The sequence below is a fragment of the Haliotis asinina genome, chromosome 6 (genome assembly GCF_037392515.1).
Source record: "Haliotis asinina isolate JCU_RB_2024 chromosome 6, JCU_Hal_asi_v2, whole genome shotgun sequence".
NCBI lineage: Eukaryota > Metazoa > Mollusca > Gastropoda > Lepetellida > Haliotidae > Haliotis > Haliotis asinina.
Window position 1 is genome coordinate 533,627 of NC_090285.1, and position 21,764 is coordinate 555,390.

General features: G+C 42.1%; 1 protein-coding gene across 1 annotated transcript in view; it reads left to right on the forward strand.

Annotated features, from left to right (window-relative positions):
- Nucleotides 1–160: 160 nt before the first annotated feature.
- LOC137286496 (protein downstream neighbor of son homolog) overlaps nt 161–21,764 on the forward strand; it is a 45,776-nt gene continuing 24,172 nt past the window's right edge. Inside the window, exons 1-2 of the mRNA XM_067818398.1 lie at nt 161–543; nt 11,648–11,806. Coding sequence (XP_067674499.1) covers nt 265–543; nt 11,648–11,806 — 438 coding nt within the window. The 5' untranslated portion in view covers nt 161–264. The remainder of the gene's footprint in view (nt 544–11,647; nt 11,807–21,764) is intronic.

Consider the following 21,764-nt stretch of genomic DNA (forward strand, 5'->3'; position numbering starts at 1 on the left):
AACTACGAGGTTCTATATTATATTTCAGCGGGCCATTAGTGTCGTTAAAAGTTCGCAGTGTATGTTATATGGTTGTTCCGATAGCGGAATCATATTCATATTCATTTGAAACTGACCTGTTGACACGATTATCGTCTTCCGTCTGAAACAAGAACAAAACATTCCAAGTTTTTTAGTCACCTTAAACCAGGCGGGATTTGCGAACGAACGTGAGTCGTGAAAATAGTTGATTAGGACATTTCCTGATTTCATTCATTCACCTAAATGTCTGCCACCGAAAGTTCACCAAAATGGAAGAATCCGTCTGAAGTGATGAAAGTTCGAAATATCAAACGGCGAAAACTAGCTCGTAGAAAAACTATCCACGATCCCACTGAACTGTCGTCTGCATTGCTGGATTCGAGGTCATCTTGTCACCGTCCAGTCAACAAGAGGAAGAACCCGTTTGGCTGTATCTCAGACCACAACAAGAGGCCGAATCATGGAAATAATCTTAAAAAGGATCCCAACGAATTCTTTAAGGCGTTGGATGTTGTGAACGAGGTAGGTATTATAGTCCAGCATATAACTAGACGACTTCGCACTATAACAAGTTGTGCTCGATGTAGGCCTTGGCTGGAATGCGAGTTTATTCGGTTGGAGTTCCGCGGGTACCCCCCACCTACCAAAACATTAACTTACGAACTGTCACTCAAATTAATCACTAGTTATACCATCAATAATGTGTGTACGTCATGAAAAACAACATATGACTTGCAATAGCTGCCTATGCCGCACCTCCATGGGCCGCAATGGTGGAAATCCTTTGTCGCACTTTTGCGCACTCGTTACGACTATTGCGCACGAAAAACTTATATGAATGGCTTCTTTGTACTTATACCTACATGTGCGCCCTAGTTTCGTTATCAAAATATTAAAAAATAAATATTTGCAAGCCATCAAACATCTCAGTCGATCGATCGCATATGAGCGCCGCCATTTTGAATCACGTGACGCGAAGGGATTCCCTCCCAAAAATAGTAACACACGTGTCCTACACCTCGCTGTTTGTTTACAACAAATTTTCATACATTCTTAAAAACTAAAAAGGATTGTGTGGAGACTTTCGTTTCCAATTTACACTGACTGACCCTGCTCTTTTTCACCTAGTCCAATCATTTCCATAACAACCAAGAAAAATAAAAATGAAAAAAATCTGCAAATAGCAAAAGGCACCACTTTAGACTCTGATCCACATTTACTCCAATTTATGCCGAAAAGTATCAACCTGTTTCAGAGCTATGTACATGTACAATTTCACATACTCATCATTGTTAAAGTTCTCAATATAAGTCAATAAAATCTGCACCTTGAAAAGCATACTTTTCTGAACTAATACTTCACTGATAATTTGGAAGTCCTGCTATTTTTGCTGTCAAAGAGGAAGAGGTAGTGTCATGTTGCAAATGGAGTTTCTTCAACTGAGAGTTCACTGAAGTATATAGGTGACTTAAAAACTAAAACCTTTTTCACCAGTGATGTATGAACAAGAGTTTAAATATGCTATTTGCCTTTGTGCCGGAATTTGAATGATCCTTCCCCATTTAAAAATTGCTTCTTAGATGTATCCCCATATTTTGGTATTTGTTTATAACTGAAATATAACAAACACTGTTTTGCTACTTGTTTGCTAATATGGAAAAGAAGAGATGTACAGCAAATGCAAGGATTGAAGCTGGGTGCTTGAAACCTAACACAACATGGAAATATTACAAGTGATATTCATGGCAGTAGAAATGTGAATTGAGGAATGTTAACGTTTTTTGTTGGTTTTTTTAAAAATTTTTTTAAGCATAACTGGAATTTAGAGATAATTATTTCGATAACTCATTAATTATTTAGTTCCTACATTCAATATGTCATATTAGTAAACTGTTTTGTCGTCAAACGTTTAGGAGTAGTACAGAAACACCAATGCACTGTCAAGGTGGCAGCAATGATCCAGTATAATGAATATTGTAGAAAGCATTGAAAACTACAGAGCAGTTCCTTTCAAAACAGTTGTTGAAAGGGCTGGGTGGTCAGTCAGTCTTGATTGGGAAAGAAAGTCCCCACACAATCCTTTTGATTATCTAAAAAAGTATGAAAATTTGTTATGAACAAGCACTGAGGTCTGGCACAGGTGTGTTACTATTTTAGGGAGGGAATCCCTTCGCGTCACGTGATTTAAAATGGCGGCGCTCATATGCGATCGATCGACTGAGATGTTTGATGGCTTGCAAATATTTATTTTTTAATATTTTGATAACGAAACTAGGGCGCACATGTAGGTATAAGTACAAAGAAGCCATTCATATAAGTTTTTCGTACGCAATAGTCGTAACGAGTGCGCGAAAGTGCGACAAAGGATTTCCACCATTGCGGCCCATGGAGGTGCGGCATAGCGTTCATGTAGTGAACGCTATGTATCTTAGCTAGTGTCCACATCGGTTGAGGTCAGCATAACAACATCGCCATATGTAAGCTATATTCCATACAACTGATCAATACTCAAGAAAAGTATAATGTACCTCTACTGTCCTCCCCAGTAAACGGAGCCAATGTCCTCTAGGATTTGCATGAGAAAGTCTTTCTCGGCACTACAGCGATACATATATTCGGGTAGATGTAGAGCAAAGTAGTGTTGCTGAGTGTGTGTTGTCGGTAGTTGCCTTTTGATGCACCACCACTAGTTTTCAATCAGGTTTGTACAGACACCGTTGTTGGGATTTGGCTCTAAATACAAATAATCATTACTGGAAATGGCGGAATATTTGTAAATCATTCGCACGCATATACTATATTGCATACCTTGCACTGCATACACGGTCGCGCGTCTCTACAGGAACAAGAAAGAACTGTCTAGACTCCCTACAAATACCACCCAAAACCCACTGACCCTCTACCATCCTACCTCTGTGATACTTACATTTCCCAAATTTACTTTCGTCAATTTCCACTGTCAAGCCAGCCCCACCGATTCTGTCCCAATCATTCTTTTCAACCATCGCAGAGCGTACCTCTGTACAATGCATGAAATAGTCCGATAAGTGTTTCTCATGGGGTTTCTAGGACTTTCCCATCACCATCACAATCAATACTCATTTCTCTGATTGTGTATGTATGTGACATTTTATGTGCAAAGCAGTAGGTGAGCAAAACGTTTTTTCTCAGTGACAAATTCGACCCAGAGAACCATGTACCCCTCCGTGTTGGAACTTGATTTTTGTTACTTTTTTTTAAACATACTTTGCGGTTACACTAGAAACGATAGTCGAGAACCTTACCCTTGCAATTAACTGCGTAAGTGCGAGTTAGTACTTGCTGACAGTTAGGACAAGTTGCTTGGGATGGTAAAAAGAAACAGTGCTCTAGGTGCTACCCAAATGTGAAAGTAGACAGAAAAGATTCGTGGGAGGGGGATGTTTAGCGTTGTTCAGAATGTGTAACAACCCAAGGTGCTGGACGAGGTGCTGGGGAGACGTTACGAAGGGGTGTTGGGTGAGACACAGCATTGACAGGTGAAGGTATGGGAGAGCATGGAGGTGAGACAGACTGGAAGGGGTCTGCAGGAGTTACACTGCACTTATGGGCGTGGCACTTTTCAGATGGTTTAGCGAACGGGACGTTTAATAATGCGTTTAGGGAGTGCTTGACCAGGAGGAGACGACGTACTAGGGTTTGCAGGAGGTACGGGAGCATTGTTCGTACTATTACTGCTGGTGTTCATATTTTGAGTTAGTAAAAAAGATACATCTGTGCTGGACACTGAACAATTGCCGGGCTGACTGTCACTCGTTCCTCGCTCAGTTGATGGGTCACTAACGCTTGATGAACCCAGTAAGATTCTTAGTTAAGTTAGTTTAGTTAGTTATGTAGTTGACTTGAATGCTTACACCACTAACATTAGATGTATGAAAGTAGTATGTAAATTCACAGGCCGGTGATGAGAAGAGATGGGCGGAGCAAAGTCGGAGGAAGAAACACGGACACAAAGTAGAAGGACAAAAAGGCGTTTTATTTTTTTTTATCACCGCCCCTCCCCCCCCACTTTTTGAATATTACCCCCAAACTTCTCTTCTTGTCACCTGCAACTTCCTGTGAATTAACATACTACTTTCATACATCTAATGTTAGTGGTGTAAGCATTCAAGTGAACAACATAGCTAACAATTTAATTGAGAACTTAACTAAATCTGTAAGAAATGACATCGCTTCTGGGAACCAAACCCGGGTCGTCTGGTCGAGAGTCCTCCGTCTTACCTCAGTGCTACTGTGATTGGTGACCGACAGAGCGGAACTTACTGTATTTAGACGCTTGTTTGTAGGCTTCCGCGTGGGTTTGTATTGTATTAATTACCGATCACATCTCGGTGGCTCCAAGGAACAGCGGAGGTACATTTAGAGTTGAGGGTGGTGAGTTCAAGAGATCAAACCTCGTTCCCCGTGTTGGCATATGGAGGTAATACTGGCATAAAATCTAATTGTAGTAAAGAAATTGTGATGTCGTACTCTGCAGGTGGGTGGGTGCGAAATTTGAATGAGAGATCACCTGGTGTGCTTTTCCCGTGCATATGATGATTTTGGTACGAGTTGTTTGCACGTAATGACATCCCATGACGTTGCATGTAATGACGTCCCATACCTTCACCTGTCAATGCAGTGTCTCACCCCACACCCCCTCGTATCGTCTCCCCAGCACCTCGTCCAGCACCTCGGATTGTCACACGTTCTGGACAATGCTAAACACCCCCACCCATGTATCTTTTCTTTCTAATTTCACATTTAGGTAAGGTAGCACCGAGAGCACTGTTTCTTTTTGCCAGCGTTACCAACCCAAGCAACTTGTCCTGTTAACAAGTACTAACTCGCATTTACGCAGTTAATCGCAAGGGTAAGGTTCCTGACTATCATTTCTAGTGTAAACACAAAGTATGTTAAAGAAGTAAAAAAAATCAAGTTCCAGCACGGAGGGATACATGGTTTTCTGGACTAGAAAGTTCTTTCTTGTTCCTGTAGAGAAGCGTGACCGACGGACATGACTTCATGTGATTTGATTTGTAGGAAAGTGGTGGTGGTGGGGTCGGTAGTCCTATTGATACGGACTGTTGGAAGGCTTACGATGGACTTGTCTGACCTGGGTTACACCTATATTACAGTCAACCATTTATAGAACTTTTAAGGTAAGTGTATGCAGTATAGTATATGTGCGCGAATGATTTACAAATATTCCACCATTTCCAGTAATGACTGCTTGTATTTAGAGCCAAATCCCACCACCAGTGTCTGTACATACCTGATCGAAAACCAGTGGTGGTGCATCAAAAGGCAACTACCGACAACACACACTCACTGACACTACTTTGCTCTACATCTACCCAAATATATGTACTACTGTTACAGTGTAGTGCCGAGAAAGACTTTGTTATGCAAATCCTAGAGGACATTGGCTCTGTTTACTCGGGAGGCCAGTAGAGGTACAATATACTTTTATTGAGTATTGATTAGTTGTATGGAATATAGCCTACAAATGGCGATATTGTTATGCTGACCGCAACCGATGTGGACACCCATTCGATTCCCGAGGCTGAATATGGGAACGGCAGTTATTGCAGGTCATATATTGTTTTTCATGCCTTACACACATTATTGATGGTATAACTAGTGATTAATTTGTGTGACAGTTCTTAAGTTAATGTTTTGGGAGGGGGGTACGGGCGGAACTCTTACCGATAATTGTTCCGAGGTGTTGAGAGGTGCTGCACCCAGTAAACTGTATTCAAGCCTTAGGTTTAAGACCAAACCCCACACCTTGTAGGACAAAAAACCTCAAAGCTCCAAATGGGGTATTTTGAAGATGTACGACAAAAACATATCTTTTATCTCTAGTGTCATTTAACCCCCTAGATGACACAGTCCTTCCTCTTCCACCCTCACTTTGAAGTCCAATAAAATACTAAATATATCACGCACACAAATATGATTGACATTTGTGAATTCCTCATGAAATTCCCTGTTTCTTGATACAAGCCACTTCTATCTCAGAGTTAAAGTCCTTAAAATAACCTCTCAAAATTGGCTTCCATCGTAAGTGTCACCATTTTTCACACTATACAAAATTGTGGTTGACAGTGCATTTTGCTGCATGTTTTAAAATGTAAAACTCGGATAATTACTGAAAGTATTGAATTAAAAAAAGACATATTAATGAGAACTAATATCAAGTTTTCATGTAACCAGTAATGATAATCGCCGATGAACCCAGAATTGGTTGAGATGTTCTGGAAAATACACTTACATGAACGCCGAAGTGCGCTTTCCGCCATATTGGGTAGTGTTTATAAAATCACGTTTCGTGAAGGCCGGTATTGAGATGCCAAATGCACAACGTTAATTTCACATTCAGCTGTGACTTCATCATTGACTTCCTCGTACATCTTTGAATCAAATTACAAATGGTCTTTGTCACCAATGCTACCTGTCTAGATAAAATGAAAAGAAAGATATTGGGTGTGAAAACGAACGCTGTGCTCTCGAAAGACGGTGCTTGTTTGAAATGTAAACAAAGAAAACTTGCGATTTACACTACATAGCATTTTCGAACTTTTCCGTTGTCCAGCCATCTAATCATTGCTTACAATAGCTCAATACGTTTAGAATATGTAGGGGACGAGTATTGTAGCAAAAAATACCAAATTGAAAAAAATAGATACAATGCAGTGTGACGCCATGTTTGATGCAAACATCACGCAGAATGACAATGCTACTTATCAGCATTTCTGTCTTCTTCTGTTATTTACATTGTAAACGATAAAAACATACAACAATACACAGAAAGTCAGAATCATTCAGATTACTTACATCTCATATTTATCTGTACAAACGATCCCTGAATCAAGGAAGAGTCCTCACAAAATCCAGTCAACCCTTGTCAGCAAAGCTGCCATTTTGAAAGAAATTGGTTACTACTATATCAAATTAGAAGTCAGCATGGTGGTTCCATATTGTGCATCTGTCACTTTACTACAACACTATATTCATGAATAATTGTTCATGATACATATCTTATTCGCCCACACAGTGTATTCACTGTAGCCCCAATATATTCGTCCTAGGGTAGAATAGGCCTTCAGCAACCCATGCTTGCCATAAAAGGCGACTATGCTTGTCGTAAGAGGCGACTAACGGGATCGGGTGGTCAGGCTCGCTGACTAGGTTGACACATGTCATTGGTTCCCAGTTGTGTAGATCTATGCTCATCTAGTTGATCACGGGATTGTCTGGTCCAGACTCGATTATTTACAGACCGCCGCGATATAGCTGGAATATTGCTGAGTGTGGCATAAAACTAAAATCAGTCACTCCCTCCCTAATATATTCATCTATTAAATTCAACATTGTAAAGTGTTTCATACAAAAATAGTGTTGATTACATTGTACATGCAGAACCATAGCCGCTTGCCACGTTTTGTATGTTTTCAACAATGAGCCTCACCAATGAAACTGCTTGTGCACTGTGATTGTGCACAGAATAATAACGATTATTTGACCCAAACTGAAGTGACAAAATAGTTACCTTAACTTCTACATGTAGGTTTTCAGTTGCCACAACACTCAGCGAATTTAATCAGCTGTTGAAAATAAGGCGGGCTCAATCTTAAATATTAGGCTGCTGCCATATTGGCTACACTGGTCACGTGATGAGCTGAGGCATACGTTCAGAGTCTTTTCGAGGAGTTTCCTCTCCCTCTGTATATAGTCTCCCTGCCAGGACATTGAATTCAGCTGGATTTGGAATATTCTTGTAGTCAATATACACAAGTTTAACCTATGGCAATATTTGAAAAATGAATTATGAAATTCACATATTCATTATTATATTCAGTTCATTGTCATGTTCAGTTGTGATAAAGCAACTTAGATGTCCATGAATATATATCTTCTTTAAATTATAACAACCCATGAAAATGAATTTTCACACTAAGAAGGTCTTTAACTTATGCAAACTTTGAATCAAATATGCTTCCTACTGTTACGGTAAAAAATGTGCCGTGACAAAAGGTGTAAGAAACCCTCAGAACCAGCAAAACATAACACCAAGAAGTCTGATATTTCCAATAAGTTTGTATTAACAGAAAGCAAGATACAGAGGTACACAATAGAGGTTTCATGTACAAGAGATCTGAGTGAAATCAAAAGTTATAGGTCACAAATATAATGTCAATTCACCAAAGTCTTGGTGTGAGAGTAAGAAACAGTTTTACTGAATGTAACACAACGAGCAGTCAAGCAGCGGTTATGTAGGTCAAGCATTTACAGGGAATGGGAAAGGCAAGGGCCATTCTGCTCATTAGTATAAATAATGGCCCATTAAATTTTTGAAGCTTACTATTGACACAAGTGCAGTGGTCCCTTCTAAAATTAAGAATGTGGGTAATAATCCTGAAGATGTCCCATTGTCAAAGTTCTCTATCCCTATTCCTGCATTGACGGAGGCAGGTTGATATACTCTAATTAATCTGTGGGTGTACCATGTCGTCAACATGACAACTAGCCTTTATACATAGAGTCACCAATTCCTGAAAGTTCGAGCACTTTGCAACCGTCGCCATCAACGTAGAAGCTACTGCTAGTGTCCCGAAAGTTCGCACAAATAATCGAAACATATAGTCAAGGGGAGTTGACTCTAAAGCGCTACCTTAAAGCCTGCTGCCCAAATAGTAAAAGCGGTGAATATTTAGATATGAAATGTGACCCATCACAACAGGTACTCAAAGGTCTAAAGAAAGCGACCCATAAAATAATTACATGTATTAATTAATAGTTCAGTTTACTGAAAATACACTCTCATAACATATCAAATTCTAGTAATTAACAGTTCAGCTTGTTTAACTTGAAATTAAACATTTAACACATATCATCTTTTTTTTCATGGAGCACTTTTCACCACAGTTCTCGATATCACCCTTTTATTTGTTGATGTTGATTTTGAGTCACGCTGATTTTCCGACAGGAACACGTAGTTTGGTTACAGATAGTGCCTGTAGTCTCACCTTCATTATCTGTGTCACAGTTCACAGTCTCTTCACAGTTTCGATTTAGCTGAGCTGTTGGATTCACTGCTGTTGTGCACAGATTTTGTCAGTACTGTCTTCCATTTGACGTTTCCATGAGTCAAGGGAAGTAACTCCCTAACACCTCTGTTGTAGTAGTACTTTTGTTGGTCCTGACATGCTTTCAGCTGATAATGTAGCTGTTTCTGGTCCTGCATCTGAGGTTTAAGCAAAGTATCAGCTGTCTTTGAAGGCACCTGCTCATTAGCATTTGAGCTGGTGACAGTTTGACTTGTTATCAACTGGTTTATTTCTGTACAGCTTGTCTGTTTGATTGTGGGTATGTCAGCCTAAATGTTGTGTGTTTGAGGTCCCATGATAAACCAAAGTTATGAAACTCTGCACAAGCTGTGGTCTGTCATCGATGATGAGCTCATCTGGGATATTGTGTCTGACAAATTCAGATTTTGCTGCTTTGATTGTCATTTTATTGAGGTCAGACAATTTCACAGTATCAGGATACTTTGAGAAATGGTCTACACACAACAGATAGTAAGTGTTCTTGAACACAAACAAGTTGATACCAACATTTGCCCACTGTCTACCAGGAATTCCGTGGCTCTTCAATGGTTGTTTTGGATTACATGGCCATACAAATTCTTCAGTTTGGACATTCATTCCAAGCCAGAAGATAACATCTTTGGCTTTGAGTATGTACTCATATCAGTCACTCTGAAGTAAGCATAATGAATTGCCAGTACCATTTCTGAAGTGTTGTAGGAACTACAAGTACAACCCTGTCGGCTTTGAAGGATGAGGTCGTCAACATCAGTTAGTTCATCTCAAATATTCCATTAGTCTCATACTTGCTGGAACATCATTTCTGTTTTCTGGCTATCCACACAAAATCACAGATTTCAAGTGTTGTGGGTCAATCGTTACCACATCATAAATGAACTTGACTTTCCTGAGGTCATCAGCAGTTGTGTTACTAGGTTCACATTACACTCGGTTTCATAAAACCAATTACTGTACACTTCAAGATATGCCCTGCTCAAGGCATCTGTGACAGTTCTTTGCCCAGTCTGTGTGTAACTTCAAGATCATACCTCAATAGATAAGTGTTGGGAATTGGGTGAAATCTCACAACAGTGATTGATTCATTACTAATGAATCATTACCATCCAGCAATGATCAATTGCTTGGTCATTAAGTCACTGCGACCAATCTTGGATTATTTCAATCAATCGGAACACCACTACTTTTGATGCTTGAGGCTTGTGACCTGCTTCCTTCTGAACTGTATTTGAACTGCTTTGTATAGATGATACATCTCACATCCATGTAGGATCTTTCACAGTCTGCGCATACTTCTTTTGCACGTTTGTCAGTGACCTTGAAGCGAGCACTACTGGTCTTGTCAGCTTCCACCAACATTGCCCTTGCCCTTCCACAAGTTTGCATTCACTGATACTTTTACTGACTTCGTAACATCAAAGTACTGAAGTAGGTATACTGGAGTTTCAAATCCTGAAAAGCGTATGCTGCCTTTATTTATAATGCCATGCAGTGTTTTTCAGCAAAAACTCTCGTAGAGCTGTAGTTTTACTGGTCAGATTTGGTAGGAGTGTTCCCGAATGGAAAGTAAGAGGACATTGCGTCCTGTAAGTTTCAGATGTCTGTCTGACCCACTGAAAATTCACATTACCCATAGAATAAAAAATAAACACACATTTCATATTTAAAGCTCACATGCCACATAAAACTCAACTTTGCAGATTCTGATACCTTCCAGTATGCACTTACCGAAACAAATCATCAAAAATGCCAGGTCAACCTATAATGTTGGAAAAAACGCGATGAAAAAAGCCAACGAAATCAGAGTTCAAATGATTCACTAATTTTCCCCCACTGCTTGGGGAAAACCTGGTTTCAACAGTTATGTTGCGCTGCTCTCATAACGCATGCTTAGTGAGTTGGTCACTCAGCCTCAGTCACAGAAAAAATTCACTGTCTGGTGTACTGACAGCTATATGTCTGCCTGCCTGTCTGCTAATGACAATATACAATGCACGACTTCAATTACTGACCATTTGCAATTTGAAATTAACACTTATCAGGCTTTTGAGCCATAAACAAAGAGCCGGCTAAGCATATCGGCAAATGAACAAATGTAAAATATATATACAGCAAACAAGTGTGACATATCACATACAACTCTCAAAGTCATTGTAAACTATACAGTCGAACACTGGAGCCAATTTCACTCCAAAAGGTAGTCAAGTGAATCACTATCTTCCGAACAGGGTATTGAAGGTACACAATATGGAACTGCTTTCATCAATTTGAATCAGTCAAAATCCAGAGCAGTAAGCAACTTGGCACCTGACATTTGTGACATTTATTGCTGTTCCTAAATTGTGTAAGTATTGATAAAATTGAATTGATATATCTGAAATATCAGGACTAGGACAATAACTTAAGCCAGGTAAGATGTACTGGTAAACAAAATGCAGTTAGCAACTTATGCCTCTGAGCTGACTCTCCATTGTACAATCTTGATAAATGTGTTGTAGAGAGAGAATGATGCACCAATTTGTGAGGGCGGAAGCATCCCCAATCCACATACTGCTTCAGACGATGATGGATTGAGAAGTCTGGCGAACTCTCAGGATGAACAGAAGTGGCAGAGAAGTGAGGGGACACCCAGAAGTTGTGCTGTGAAACTGACATCTGTATGTATGAAAAACGTGGAACATAGTTTTGAAATATTTCTTTCAAAGAACAAATAAAAATTTTTTGCTTACCTTACCATAGGTCTATAGCATATTACCTCAAGCTTTGCTTAGTAGGAGATCTGACGGAGTTGAATTGCTATTCAATCTTGAATGGCTACCTCGCAGTCGACGACTGTCATGGTACAGAAGTATCTAGATCTCCCCACTGCGCATGAGTGCAGACTCCACAAGATCTTCACTTTTACTTCAAGCGCCGTCTGGGTTGCTAAAAGTTGTTTCAGAACTAATAAAGTTTCATATTTCTACGCCTTTACACTGATTCCTCTCAGGGTGTTTTTGTGTGTTGTTGTGCATGACATGCCACTTTTGTGAAGTTTGTAAAGGCCTGAAATCTGGTAAGGACCCGCACATGGCCGGACTGTGCTACTGTGTCCTGCACCATCCTACAGCATTGTGCAGTGTGCTGTAGACTATCTATTCCCGAATTCAAGGCATACTTGCCTTTGGTGAGGAAGAGGAAGACACAGAAATTAAGAAGAATGTCATGGTCTCCTGCATCCTCGTCTGGTTCGAGGGTATCACTACCTTGCACACCAGAGATGCAGTCAACTTTGGAGATACCTAGAACGGCGTTGGACACTGCGACTCAAGTGGAGCCATCACTGAATCAGCATCATTCAGCGCTCCAGATGCCGATGCCGATACCGATACTGATGCCTATGCCGACTCCAACGCCAACTCCTACTACCCAGTCAGGAGGTTGTGTGGATTTGGCGAGACTTGACGCTCACTCGCACCCGGAGGTGCAGCAGATTTTAAGAACGCTGCTTATACCTGCCCCATCGGTGATGCCAGGCACATCCCAAGAACAGGCAGCACCTCCGACTACGGCTCTTCCGCTAATCCCGGGCATTACAGGGATTACGCAGAGGGCAGAGTACTCCAGTTTGCCGGCGCCGATGCCTGTGGACGCACCCCAAGCTCCTGTCACACCGAGCTTAGAAAAGTCAGCGCCAGGGTCGGGCGCACTAGCGTTTGGAGCATCATGGGGCGTCGTGACTTTATCTGGTGATAGATTGAGAACAGGCTGTTCGGACGTCAGAAGGTCTTGATCCATTAGTCCCTGGAGTAGTTCATCCAGTGTTTGTTGCGCCGTTGTTCTCCATCCAGGTCACTGGATCGTAGGGGCAGATCCCTCCACCGCAGACGCAGGAGTTGGTGTTCGCGCAGGATGGGATTTTTGGATGGATGTTCATGGCAGGGAATGACATTCCAGAGGTTTACAAGGAGCATGCTGAATTAACGAACACGGAAGAATCTTTGTCAGCATTTGAAGCCCTCTCATCTGCCTTTCGTGATAAAATGAGAATGCGCGGCAGAAGTAATAGACTTTACATCCTGAGGAGAGCTTCCGTTAGATCTGCCTTTACAAGAGGTCGCAGCCAGAGCTTCGCAACAGCCGATCGTTGCTAGCCAGCAGACACAACCAGGGACCCCCCCCCACCCCACCCCACCCCACCCCGCTATCCCCAGCAGAGGGAAGGGGAAGCGCCCCTATTCAAGACACTGAGGGTGTCACCTGTCACAACTGGGACCTCCCGCCCCCAGCCGTTCCATTTGGGAGACTGGGCATCTTTTGGAGGAACTGGTCCATCCTAAAGGACGGCTACAAAAACCGGTCATACAGCCTCCACCGTTTAGGCTCAGACGGCGACACGGGTGTATTCAGAGGTACAGCGTCAGTTGTTGAGGGACAGCATCAAAGTGGTGTTAGGGAAGTGTGCCATCGAGGAAGTACTGGACCCACACCTCTCGCCAGGGTTCTACTCTCCGGTCTTCCTCATTCCCAAGAAAGACAAACTATGCATTATTCACAACATGGCAGCGTTACTTGATGGAGCCTCCTCACCTCAAGATGGTTTCTCTAGAACAGTTGTGCCTCAAGTTGACCCCGGGAACATGGCTGTGCAGTCTCGACATACAAGATGTTTACGTGCACGTCCCCACGGCTTACAGGAAGTTTCTGAGGTTTGTATTTGAGGGACGACATTACCAGTGGCGAGTCCTGTCGTTTGGCATTTCCACGGCCCCGTGGCTATTTACCAAAATCACAACACTCATCAGTCGTTTTCTTCATCTCAGGCAGATAGAGTTCGACCCATACATAGATGACTGTCTGCTGAACCAGTTCGAACCTCAGTTCCTACGCAGACAGCTAGACTTTGCCATCCGTCTCCAAGGATGGTTAGGGTGGATGATCAACCGGAAAAAATCGCATTTGCAACCCACGCAGGTGTTTATCGAGGGCCTGTTCCAGACACAGTATTACCGTGTTTGGATCCCCCTCGGCCGATGGGTAAAGATCTCCTGGTTCGTGGTGAGGGGACTGTCAGAACCGTTGCTTCTCAGAGAGTGGCCATCTCTGTTAGGCCTTCTGACGTCGGCCCAGGACTTAACACGCAGGGGGCGTCTGATGCTATGTCCGTTGCAGAGGTACCTCCTCCCGTACATACAGGCAGATGATGTTACAATACGCCTGTTGCTTCTGGTACATCTGCACCAATACCTGTGCTGGTGGATGGAAGTGTTGAATGTCTGCGAAGGAGTTTCTTTGACCAAGTTTGTGCAGGACCACGAACTATTTGTCGCTCCAGGGTTGGGGTGCGCACCTAAACGATCAAACAGCCTCAGGGCTCTGGTCAGATGCAGAAGCAAATTGGCACATCAACAATCTCGAGCTGGAAGCAGTGATTCTAGCTGTAAGTCACTGGGCGTCAATGCAACGCCTGTCCAACCTACTGATTGTCTCAGACAACACGACGGTGGTGTGGCTGATTTTGAGACAAGGGACAACCAGATCCAAGCCCCTACTGGATCAGATGTTTCGCCTAGCCTGCACCTTAGACACAAACAACATCAAAGCCAGAGCTCGTCATATTCCAGGTTGCGGAATCGTTCTAGCCGATGCGCTGTCGTGACCAGGGAAGCCGTCCCTGATCAAGTGGATGCTTCATCCGGAGATATTTCAGCTCATGTCAGAATCATGGGCGCCAGCTGATAGACCTATTCGCCACGAAGTTCAATGCTCAGCTTCCAGTTTACGTGTCTCCGATACCAGACGGGCAGCTTGGGCGGTCGACGCTCTGTCGATGTCTTGGGAAGAACTAGACGTGTATGCCTTCCCGCCATCAGTACTAGTACCAGCGGTAGTGGCGAAACTCAAACTTACGTTAAGGATCTGTCTGCTTTTGGTCGTACCCTGGTGGCCAGCGAGGACGTGGTTCCTAGAATTGTGGCGCCTCCAGAAAGAAATCTGTTTCGTCTTCCAGAGTGGGATCAGATCAGTTGCTGCGCCATCCCCACAGTCGGATACTGCACCCGGACCCGGCACGGTTTCAATTATGCGTATGGACCATTTGCAAAGGATTTTCAGGACCAAGGGATACTCATCTCAAGTGACTAAGATCATCGCCTTGGCGCACAGAGTTTCCACCCATCACTCTATGATGACAAGTGGGCTACATTTGAGAAGTTCTGTGCCCAAAAGTCGCAAGACCCGCTGTTAGCATCACCCCAATTCCTGACAGAGTTTTTACTTTACTTGTGGTGCTCGAGGAAGCTCAGGGGCAGTACCATTGGGACCTATCTGTCAGCACTGAATTCAGTGTTAGCTGTCAGAGTAGGTAGGAAGGTTTCAGAGATCCCCAAATTAGTTGCTATGTTAAAGGCGTTCAAGCTGGAGAACAAAAAGGTTAAGTTCCGCCAGCGTTGGACCTGAGTGTTGTGCTACAGCACCTGAGATGTCACCCTTACGAACTGCAGGACAGGGCATCGTTTGACAACCTAACTAGGAAGACAGTGTTTCTGCTGGCGTTAGCTACAGCGTCGAGATTCATGCGCTGGATGTGACTAGGGTCCGGTTTGAAAAATCCAGACATGGTGCTGTACACTTTGGCCTTCTTTGGGATTTCCTGGCGAAGAACCAGCTGCCAGGTCAACCAGACAGATTATTTACCATCCCGCCTCTTACTGTCATCGGACCAGAGGATCGGGAGGAGCAGTTGCTTTGTCCGGTTCGGGTTCTCGGTTCGGTATATCAAGAGGTCCTCTCCTTGTCAGGGAACTAGGTAGAGGTTGTTCCTGCCTTTTTCGACGACGGCTAGATAGGAAGTCACCAGGAATACAGTAGCCTTATGGTTGAGGCAGACCATCCTGACGGCTTACGACGCACAAAATCTTCCTCACCTGTCATCTAACAACCCGCCACGAGATTAGAATTGACTATGGCTGTACACAGGAACTGTACAGTTCCTGACATGGCTGGGTGTTACTGGCGGTCCTCGACAGTATTTGCTAGCCATTACTTTCGTGACTTAGCGGTGGAAAATATGGAGGGGTTGCAGTCTTTCAGACCATTAGTAGTTGCACAACAACTCACACGTCCTTCCGCCCTATAAGGTATGATCTTGCTTACCTTGGTGTACAGGGGTCTTGTACTTACATGTGCCATACTAACCATACCCCTCCGGTGGTTAGTCGTGACCTACTACTAGTGACCTCCACGAGAAATTGTTGTGGCAGACTGGCATACAGAGGGACTCAGTAGTGGTCCGGCTGCCCCGAGGCATATGTGGAATCTTAAGACACTGACGGTCATGTGGAGTCCTACACCACTGTCCTGTCTGTTGTATCCATATGCTATAGACCTATGGCAAGGTAAGTAAAAACTTTGTTAAAATCGAAAAATATTGTAGATATTTAAATACTTACCTTACCATAGGGTGTTCAGTCCCTCCCAACACTGGATGCTCCTCCCCTCTATGGGAGTAGAGTAAAAGTAAAAGTGAAGTTCTCATGGAGTCTGCACGCATGCACAGTGGTGAGATCTAGATACTTCTGTATCATGACAGTCGTCGACTGCGAGGTAGCCATTCAAGATTGAATAGCAATTCAACTCCGTCAGATCTCCTACTAAGCAAAGCTTGAGGTAATATGCTATAGACCTATTATGGTAAGGTAAGTATTTAAATATCTGAAATGTTTAGACAATTTTGGGTTTTTTGGTTTTATTAACTCTTTTAAACATTTCATGTGAAAGGCTTGTAGTAATTGTTTAGTTCAACAATAAATTCATTCATTAAAAAGCTTGTGGTTAATTAATACCAAGCAATTGAAAGTTGCCAAAATGTCGTCTGCTTCACTCTCACCTGCCAACAAAACCACAGACATGTTACATAACTCTGTCGCTGGGAGCACTGCAACGAACTGCAGTGACCTCATGTAAGGAAGGATTCTCAATTAGTTGTATAGGAAATATGTAATAAGCTTGTCATTTGTCTGACTTCTCGAAGTCAACAAAGACGTGCCGAATGATTTCGTTGCTCTCAGTTGCTCCTGGGTTTTGGATGATGTCACCATACACTGATTTCCATCAGACCCGGCAGTTTGTGATTGGGAGGTTGTTTGTGAATGTGAAGTGAGCATTTGTGAAAGCCTGTAGTATATAATAAATCTGATGGTTCGATCCCTACCTCGCCTACAAGATAGAAGATGCTATTTAATTTATTTATTATTTTTTTAAAATATTTTTTATTCATTTCAGTGGAACATTTGTAATAGAATATAGATGTACATTAATGTCATGACAGTGTTGGCATAACAAATTTGTGTTGCACCCACAGAAAATGGTGACTGAAACAGCAAAATATCATTAAGTTGTTCAGTCGTCATAATGTCACCTCGACATTTTTCAAAACACATCACATTCTGAAAACACGAATATGTCAGAACTGGAGTATCAGCATTTCGGACATGAGGTTACTAATTTTCTTCTCCGATGGACATTGATATCATTGAAGTACCTGCTTTCTGAAGTTCACATTATAGGTATAGGAAATTGTAAAAGGATTAACTTTCACCGCAAAGAGATGGGTGATCAAACCATTTCCTAAACAGATACCATAAGAGCATTATGTAACAGTTTTCATAATACCTATTTTGACATTTAGTGGTGAACAAACATCTTAAACAATATGTACGGCCTTAGAACCTCTTCCATGCATGCAGATTATTCAAACATTTACAGGTATATCAGCTGGACTATCCATCACATATACTGCATTATCAGTCACAAGATCTACTGCAAGTCTTTTAGCTAACGCATACAGGTTCTCACGGTTGGTACAATGTCCACTAGAGGTACTTGACTTGGGTACCATACAAGTAGGTATCTGTGACATTGGGATAATAGGTAGGTCACTAGGGCCATGTGGTAGTAGTGTCTACTGTAATCTGAGCTTTGACCCAACTCATTGTAACTGTTGCGGTTAAAAATTTGACGTGACTAAAGGTGTAAGAAATCCCCTGTGAACCAGCAAAACAGAACAAAGACAAGTCTAAATGTTCTGAAGAGTTTGTTATGTTCTAGGATGTTTTCGGTTTGATAGCATAAACGCATCCGCCTCGCAGCCAGGTCATGGCTTTCATGCTACACGAGATTTTGTGCAAGGTCCGACTGACTGCGCATCGTTAACAGGATTAAGAAAAATAGTATACTTTGAGTGTCAGAGGTGAAAGGGTGTTGATGGGTTGCTTTCCCCAAGTGTTAGAAATATTAGAAATAGAAAGCATAGTTGGAGAAAGTTGCCCATTGACAATTTGACAGTATCAAATAGGCAACAGTTTCATTACTCAGTTTAGAGTTCATTCTTTATTAGTTTAGTTGGTTACAAGGGAATTTCACGTTTAGTTGGTTACAAGGGGATTTCATGTTTAGTTCCTTAGAAGGGGATTTCACGTTTAGTCCTTTAAAAGGGGATTTCACGTGTAGTTCGTTAAAAGGTAAGTAAAAATTTATCTTTATAAGTTAGTTTAATTTCCACTGCGCAACATTTGGTAGCAGAGCGTGGTTCCTCTGGTTAGAATATTCAGTTTATTTGTGTTAGCATAGTTTAGTTAGAGTAGTATAAGACACAGAATAGTTACTGTGAAATAACTATTCACGATGTCAGAGTCCAAGCCAACTGTTCAGTCTACAGTACAGGTCGCTCCCAGCGACATTGAACTGAGAATAGCCAAACTTAAGCACCGGAAGACTGTGACAAAGTCGGCTTTAACCAAAGCGAAAAACAAATTGTTGAATTTAGTAGAAATTGAGACTCCACATCGTAAAACAATCAGGAGTGCCATAGATCAGGTTGGTTCTCTGCAGAGCAAGGCCACAGGCACTTGGTGACTCGGACAAAGTTCAGAAAACTTGTAAGGAAATTGGAATTGTTGAAGATGAGATACAGCTGGCCCTTGATAATGCTGAAGGATTTCTTAAAAGCAATACACCTGTTAGTTCAAGTAGCGTCATGTCCGGAATATCAAGATTATCCTTGTGACTCAAGTCATTCGCAAGAGCACTGTAAAGGTTTGCAACATGGTTCAGGCATTGGTCAGTGGGACAAAGTTGATTCACATCGCATAGTGTGTTCCACAAAAGACAAATGTGGTAAATAAACCTTCCCAACTTCCACTTGACACGGGAGGTTTTCATTCCTCGTCAGGTAAACCATCTAGGCAACACAATTTAGGTGAAGACATGTGGAAACAGTTGAAAAGAGTATCAATTCCAGTATTTCATGGCGACACCAGAGAATATGAAGGCTGGAAAGCCGCTTTTATGGCATGCGTTGATAAAGCACCAGCCACTAATGAGTATAAGCTTCTACAGCTTAAACAGTATCTTTCTGGTGAAGCAGCACAACTTGTGGCTAAGTTAGGCCACAGTGCTTCAGCCTATGATGTAGCTTTAGACAAAGTGGATAGAAAGTGTGGCGGCAAACGACGTCAGATAGCCCTGAAACTGGAGGAAATATATAATTTCAGGCCAATAAGACCAGGTAGTGCTAAAGATTTGGACATGTTCGCAGACATGCTTGATGTGGCTGTGGTCAGTTTGAGGGAGTCTGATAAGATCGAGGAGCTGGGGAGTGGGTGTTTGTATTCATACTGGTTCAAAAAATGAATGAGGCTATGATAGCGCAGTTTCACAGATGGATTTTTGAGCACCAAAGACAAGAGTCAGTTGAAACACTTAGGGAATGGGTACTACAAGAAGCAGAGTTCCAGACAATAGCATCAGAGACAAAACATAGAATAGTAAACAGATCCAAGACAACAGATAAGAGAGATAGTTACAAGAAAGGAACATTCACAAACACACACAACACAGCCAAAGTGAGGAAATGTCATGTTTGCCATGGAACAGATCATGACACTTGGGGATGTGCACACTTCAAATCTCTTGGTGTACCTGAAAGGTGGGACAGGGCTAAACAGTTAGGTTTATGCTTTCGCTGCCTTGACATCGGTCATCTGGGTAAATCATGCAGTAGAATTGTGAAATGCGGGCTTGATGGCTGAAAAGCAGATCATAATAGGTTACTTCATGACAACAGCAAAGTGGCCAGGAACGATAGGACTGACAGTTGTATTTCAGAGGTTAAGGATACAACCACACAGAGGCCTCACGAAGGTAGATCAGAGACAACCACCTTGTCAACTTCTAAACAAAAAGCACATTATGTTGCTTTGAGGACAATACCTGTCATTCTTAAGAATGGTAATCGTAGAATGACTGTGAACGCATTGCTTGATGAAGCAAGCATGCACACTTACATCAGTGAGGATATAACACATGAACTTGGTGTTCCAGGTAATACACAACAAGTGTCGGTCAGTGTCCTGAATAATAAACAAGAGACCTTTGACAGTATGCTAATTGATGCTGCTCTGGAGAGTATGGATGGTTCAGTAGATATGACCATTACAGCTTTGACAACTACCAAAGCAACAGGTAGAATGGACGTTATTGATTGGCGTAAACATGCCAAACAATGGCCACATTTGAGGAATATACAATTTCAAGAGGTAAGTTCCCGGCCCATAGTTGACATCCTGATAGGTATGGACTATATAGAACTGTATTCTTCTCTCAAAGAAATCCGTGGGGGTCCGGGAGAGCCAGTAGCAAGGCAAGAGAGACCTGCGTGGGCCAGATACCAGGTTTAGATAAGCATGCAACACATGTCGCAGATTCATTCTTCATCAGGAATACAGAGGTAGAAACAGATGCGAATCTTGAATCTTTGATTCGTTTATTTTGGGAGTCGGAAAGCATTTCGGGCTCAACAACAGTTAGAACTGTTGATGAGGATGTAGCAATTAAGGCCGTAAAACAATCCCTTGTGTACAAAGAGGACAGATATCAGGTTGGCATTCCGTGGAAGGAGAGTCGTGATGATCTGCAAAACAATGATGGCATGGCGTACAGTCGTCTTGTCAATATAGAAAAGAAGTTATCAAAGGATCAAACCATTTCAAAAGCTTACAGTGATGTCATAGAACAGTACATACAGAAGGGCTACCTCAGAAAGGTACCTGAATCAGAAATAGGTCAAAGTAAATGGTTCTTGCCTCATTTTCCAGTCATTAAACCTGACAGAAGTACAACAAAGGTAAGAATAGTATTTGATGCATCTGCAAGGAATAAAGGTATGTCCTTGAATGATGCCTTTTATCAAGGCCCTAAACTACAAAATGATCTGTTTGAGATCTTACTGAGGTTTCGGAAACACCCTGTTGCAATCATTTGTGATGTTGCCGAGATGTACCTCCAAATTGAACTGGCTCAGGATGATCGTCTGTATTTAAGATTTCTTTGGAGGTCGGGGAATCAAAACAGAAAGCCAGATGTGTTTGAGTTCTCAAAGGTTGTAATTGGACTAAACTGTTCTCCCTTTTAGCCCAGTATATCACTAAAGAGCATGCAAAATCACTTGAGGAAGAACTTCCATTAGCTGCAGCTACAATTGAAAAGTCAACCTATATGGACGGCAATTTTGATTCTGCAGAGACAAACAGCAAAGCTATAGAACTCCACAAACAGCTGCAACAGCTGTGGAGTAGT